Here is a 6,204-nt window from a genome sequence, read left to right on the forward strand (position 1 = left end):
TAATCACGGAATTGAAGCCACCACAGGCACGGGAGTGGTGCATATACAAGCACGGGTGTGCAGCCCCAATATAGCCACGGTATTGAAGCCTCTACGAACACGGGTGTGCAGCCCTATGCAGCCCTATAAAGCCACGGTATTGAAGACCCTACAAGCACGGGAGTGAAGCCACCACAGGCACTGGTTTCTATTAGGAACATCCAATCCGATTTATATATCACAGGCACACCAGATAGTGAGACAAGAAAACAAGGTATGTGATGTAAAGCACGATTTTACATTATAATGTTGCACGCATGTGCAATGCGAGAGGCCCTCAATCTCTAAAAGACAAGAAGCACAATCCATCTATACAACATATCTGAATATCTATAATTCTAAAAGACAAGAGCCACGGTATAAGTAGGATCACTGCGGCAGAAGGTTGAAAATAACAACAAGCTCCTGATCACGCTCTTTGAAGGTTATGAGCACCAAATTGTTTACTTCAATAGACGATGCCCTAAGAAAATTACCGAAACCTTCCTTCTTGAACACCATTCTACTGTTGGGGAACGTCGCATGGGAAACAAAAATTTTCCTACGCGCACGAAGACCTATCATGGTGATGTCCATCTACGAGAGGGGATGAGTGATCTACGTACCCTTGTAGATCGTACAACAGAAGCGTTAGTGAACGCGGTTGATGTAGTGGAACGTCCTCACGTCCCTCGATCCGCCCCGCGAACAATTCCGCGATCAGTCCCACGATCTAGTACCGAACGGACGGCACCTCCGCGTTCAGCACACGTACAACTCGACGATGATCTCGGCCTTCTTGATCCAGCAAGAGAGACGGAGAGGTAGAAGAGTTCTCCGGCAGCGTGACGGCGCTCCGGAGGTTGGTGATGACCTTGTCTCAGCAGGGCTCCGCCCGAGCTCCGCAGAAACGCGATCTAGAGGAAAAACCGTGGAGGTATGTGGTCGGGCTGCCGTGGAAAAGTCGTCTCAAATCAGCCCTAAAACCTCCGTATATATAGGTGGGAGGGAGGGGACCTTGCCTTGGGGCTCAAGGAGCCCCAAGGGGGTCGGCCGAGTCCAAGGGGGGAGGACTCCCCCCCAAACCGAGTTGGACTTGGTTTGGTGGGAGGGAGTCCCCCTTCCTTCCCACCTCCTCCTTTTTTTTCTCTTGATTTTCTCTTCTTGGCGCATAGAGCCCTTTTGGGCTGTCCCACCAGCCCACTAAGGGCTGGTGTGCCACCGTCAAGGCCTATGGGCTTCCCCGGGGTGGGTCCCCCCCCCCCCCCCCGGTGAACTCCCGGAACCCATTCGTCATTCCCGGTACATTCCCGGTAACTCCGAAAACCTTCCGGTAATCAAATGAGGTCATCCTATATATCAATCTTCGTTTCCGGACTATTTCGGAAACCCTCGTGACGTCCGTGATCTCATCCGGGACTCCGAACAACATTCGGTAACCAACCATATAACTCAAATACGCATAAAACAACGTCGAACCTTAAGTGTGCAGACCCTGCGGGTTCGAGAACTATGTAGACATGACCCGAGAGACTCCTCGGTCAATATCCAATAGCGGGACCTGGATGCCCATATTGGATCCTACATATTCTACGAAGATCTTATCGTTTGAACCTCAGTGCCAAGGATTCATATAATCCCGTATGTCATTCCCTTTGTCCTTCGGTATGTTACTTGCCCGAGATTCGATCGTCAGTATCCGTATACCTATTTCAATCTCGTTTACCGGCAAGTCTCTTTACTCGTTCCGTAATACAAGATCCCGCAACTTACACTAAGTTAATTGCTTGCAAGGCTTGTGTGTGATGTTGTATTACCGAGTGGGCCCCGAGATACCTCTCCGTTCACACGGAGTGACAAATCCCAGTCTTGATCCATACTAACTCAACTAACACCTTCGGAGATACCTGTAGAGTATCTTTATAGTCACCCAGTTACGTTGCGACGTTTGATACACACAAAGCATTCCTCCGGTGTCAGTGAGTTATATGATCTCATGGTCATAGGAATAAATACTTGACACGCAGAAAACAGTAGCAACAAAATGACACGATCAACATGCTACGTCTATTAGTTTGGGTCTAGTCCATCACGTGATTCTCCTAATGACGTGATCCTGTTATCAAGCAACAACACCTTGTTCATAATCAGAAGACACTGACTATCTTTGATCAACTGGCTAGCCAACTAGAGGCTTGCTAGGGACGGTGTTTTGTCTATGTATCCACACATGTAAATGAGTCTTCATTCAATACAATTATAGCATGGATAATAAACGATTATCTTGATACAGGAATTATAATAATAACTATATTTATTATTGCCTCTAGGGCATAATTCCAACATCTACCACCCAAGCCAATAAAGTAGCAACAAGGAATGCTCACATATATATCATCATCTTCAGAATCCAAACCAATTTCAAGAGTTAAGTAACCAGTCATATGAATTGACAAAAAAAACCTTTAAACTACTCACAACCAAGCTCAGAATAACCTGACAAAAAACATCAAGTTATATAATGTTCAGCTTGCAAATTTTAAAAAATAAACTGCAAAGCTCAACATACATAAATAACAAATAAATAAACAGTAACCAAAAACAAGCTCACCATATGTTGATCATTAACATTCATGGAGGTAATCCTGTGAACAAAGGGAGAATATAACATGTAGTTGTCATCAAAGAGCTGTCGCGGCATGACATACATTTGATGATAATTCAGAGTGACACCACGACTATAAAAACAACTGTCAACAAGTTCCCTCCGAGTTTCACTCAGATCCTCAAGAGCTACAAAAAAATAATTTCACAAACTGAGCAAAACAGCAAAACGTATAAACTGAAACAAAACTAAAAAACAGTCCAACAAATAACTTACCAACACTGGGTAAAGGGAACAACATAACACCATTCCGATGAAAATCGACACCAATCATAGTTCCATAATGCTCAAGCCTAACAGTCATAATGTCATGATGACGGAGACCATAATCATTCACAAGTTCTTTCCACGAAGAACCATGGAATTTACTGCTCATCCGACCATGTCTAAACAGACATGGTATAAGTTACCCTCACTGTTGTGAAGAGCAAGATCAACATCTGTGTCACCCCTCCGAATAGCTAAAGCTCTGCACTCCTCAATGTACCGAGCAAGATGTGATCTAGCACTGCATGGAACATACTACAACAAGAATGGAAGCAAACATCATAATCATATAAACAAAGGCATTGGAATACATTTCAATCAAAACAACATCAACAATATGCCACAATCAGATAAACAAGAAATAGATTCTTACAACACGCCTTGAACAGCTACGATCCAGCACCACAGTGAACACAGACACACAAGAACCAAAGGAAGAACAAGGGCCACCTGCAGCTCGGCAAAAAGGGCAAGTCATTACCTACTCCCTCCGTAAAGAAATATAAGAGCGTTTAGATCACTACTTTAGTTATCTAAATGCTCTTATATTTGTTTGCACAGGGAGAACAAAAGAACGGTGATCAATAAGAACTCATTCCACATCAGAATTGAAAGTTGACATTTGATCGTCTTGGAAGCCCCCACCCGTAATTCCCCTGAAATCTCAATTTCCCGGAAATATAATGGGAAAAACAAAAATAGAAAAACAGGAAACAACAGGGCGATTTACCAGGGACAACCACACCGATGCGATGATGACGCGGCCACGACGGAAGGTCGACGACACCGGGACAGACGCCGGCAGGACAACCACAGCGAGACGCACGGCCGCAACACGGCCACAGCGGGACGAACGCCGGCAGGACGACCACAACGGAACGAATGGCGGTGGCGAACGGCGGCCGCGAGACGGGACGAAGAAAATCTGAACAAATAGATCGGAGGATTATTAGAAAACCTAAATTGTTCAGGGGCTTAATTGCTAAAAAGGAAAAGCGAAAACAGAAACCGGAAATAATGGGACTCTTCCCTGCACGACAAGTGTCACGCGTGAAGCGCTGTTGAAAGGTCTCAAACGCGCTCAGAACACGACACTTGTCGCGCGAAGGATACACCCCGCCTAACCGTTGCGAGGTGTACTCCCTAACTAGTGATTTTGTACTGTCCCATTTATAGTCATGCGTGGCCCTTGCCGTGTTGTGCCTTGCCGGGTCGGCCCGTTTGGCCAGGTATGCCCCAATCAGCCTCCCACCATCTATTTCGCTAGTGCAGTCGGAATCCATCCTCCTCACTCGCCGCCTCCACCTTCTCCTCACTCCCACGGCGGCCGCCGACCTCCACCAGCCAAAATCCGGCCAGATCCGCCTCAGCGAACGCCGGCAGGCCAGCCGGTCCGCCTCGCCGACGCCGGGGCACCAGCCCTAGCCCTCGTCCGTCGGCGCTCGCGTAGCAGCCTCCAGCGACGCCGGTGAGCCGCTCTTCGCCTCCTCCGTCCCCACGCCTTTCCCGTCGCCTGCTGAATCGTGCTCACACCCGTCCAACCTCCGCCCAGAGAACGCCCGATCTGAGGCGCGGGCCGTCGCCATGGAGAACGCCTGCATAACCTTCACCTCCGTCGCGCGCTCGGTGCGGATGCTCAAGATCGACGGCTTCAGCCTGACGGAGAGCATGGACCACGACAGCTGCGTCAGATCCAGGTGGGCCTTCGACGGGTACGACTGGGAGGTCCGCGTCTACCCCGCGCTGGCCTGCTCCGCCGCCGGCGGCGGCACCGGTCCGTACGTGGTGCTGGAGGTCGCCTTCCTCAGCAAGCCCCGCCGGGGCAGCGTGCGGGCGGCCATAGGCTGCCGGCTGGTCGACCCGAGGGGGATACTCAAGCCGTCCAACGAGATCAGCATCTCCAAGGTGTTCAGCCGCCCGCAGGAGAGCTCGTCCAAGGCCGCGGTCGTCGGCCGGCGCGCGCTGGCCGCGTCGGCGTTCCTCCGGGGCGATTCCTTCACCATGGAATGCACCATCGAGGTCCTCAAGGAGCTGCCTGATACGCCGACGGACCCTGTCGAAGAGGTGCCGGTGCCATCCTCAAACCTCGGCCTGCACCTCGCCGAGCTCTTGCAGAGCGAGGCCGGGGCGGACGTCACGTTCCTCGTGTCCGGCGAGTCCTTTGCCGCGCATAAGAGCATACTGGCCGCGAGGTCTCCGGTTTTCATGGCCCAGTTCTTTGGAGACATGAAGGAGAAATGCTCGCACCGTGTGGAGATCGAGGACATGGAGGCTGTGGTGTTCAAGGCATTGCTTCACTTCATCTACACCGATACCGTGGTGGAATTCGACGAGAAGGGCGAGGAGGTGACAATGTTAGCTCAGCACTTGCTTGCAGCCGCTGACAGATACGGGCTGGACAGGCTCAAGGTCATCTGCGAAGGCAAGCTCTCTGATGGCATCAATGTCGACACTGCAGCGACGTCTCTGGCTCTTGCCGAGCAGCACGACTGTCCACGGCTCAAGGCCAAGTGCGTCCGGTTCATCATTAGAAATCGTGAGGTTCTTGATGCTGTGTTGGCGACGGAGGGGTACAAGTACCTGGCGGCAAGCTGCCCTTCGGTGCTGGCTGACCTGCTCAAATCGAGCCTGCGCGTGGGATAAAGAGATGATGCATAGATGGGTGCTACCAGAGGTCTGAAAGAATTCAGTGATGCCGTAGTCTCTGTTCCTGCTTGTCAGGTGTGTCTAGTTAACTTGTGGTATGTCTTAACAACGAACCGAATCGCAGGGAGGTTAGTGTCTGGTTGTGCTTGTGTTCCCCTGGATTGCTTGTGTGCAACTTGCTGCTTTCAGTGCGATGTAATTTAGTCTAAATGGTCCATGATTTGGTATCTATCTCCCTGTATGTTTATCACTGCTACCAGGTGATACATGTGTAGTCCCTGTTTGTGCTTGTCATGTATATACATGTCTACTTAGCTTGTGTCCTGTCTTTCCAACACACTGAAGCTCAGATGGGTTGGCCTCTGTTCTTGTTATGCAAGTAGCAGTAACTGTGTTTCCCTGACTTCTGCAAGGCACAACTTAACCCCTTCATTGTGATGTACTACCACCGTTCCGAATTGTAAGATGTTCCAACTTCTTTATGAATCGGATGTATACAGACGCGTTTAAGTGTGTTTGTTCACTGTTTCAGTCGGTATGTAGTAGCCCATATTGAGATATCCAAAACGTCTTATAATTCGGGATGGAGGTGATAATTTAGTGCTGGG

The 6,204-nt window shown here is 49.6% G+C and overlaps 1 protein-coding gene across 1 annotated transcript; it reads left to right on the forward strand.

Annotated features, from left to right (window-relative positions):
• Positions 1-4,157: 4,157 nt before the first annotated feature.
• LOC123409294 (BTB/POZ and MATH domain-containing protein 1-like) lies at positions 4,158-5,915 on the forward strand. Its single transcript, XM_045102233.1, has 2 exons — positions 4,158-4,418; positions 4,503-5,915. Exon 2 carries the CDS (start codon positions 4,535-4,537, stop codon positions 5,591-5,593), a length of 1,059 nt encoding a protein of 352 aa, XP_044958168.1. The 5' UTR covers positions 4,158-4,418; positions 4,503-4,534; the 3' UTR covers positions 5,594-5,915.
• The last annotated feature ends 289 nt before the right edge of the window (positions 5,916-6,204 follow it).

The sequence above is a fragment of the Hordeum vulgare genome, chromosome 7H (assembly GCF_904849725.1).
Source record: "Hordeum vulgare subsp. vulgare chromosome 7H, MorexV3_pseudomolecules_assembly, whole genome shotgun sequence".
NCBI lineage: Eukaryota > Viridiplantae > Streptophyta > Magnoliopsida > Poales > Poaceae > Hordeum > Hordeum vulgare.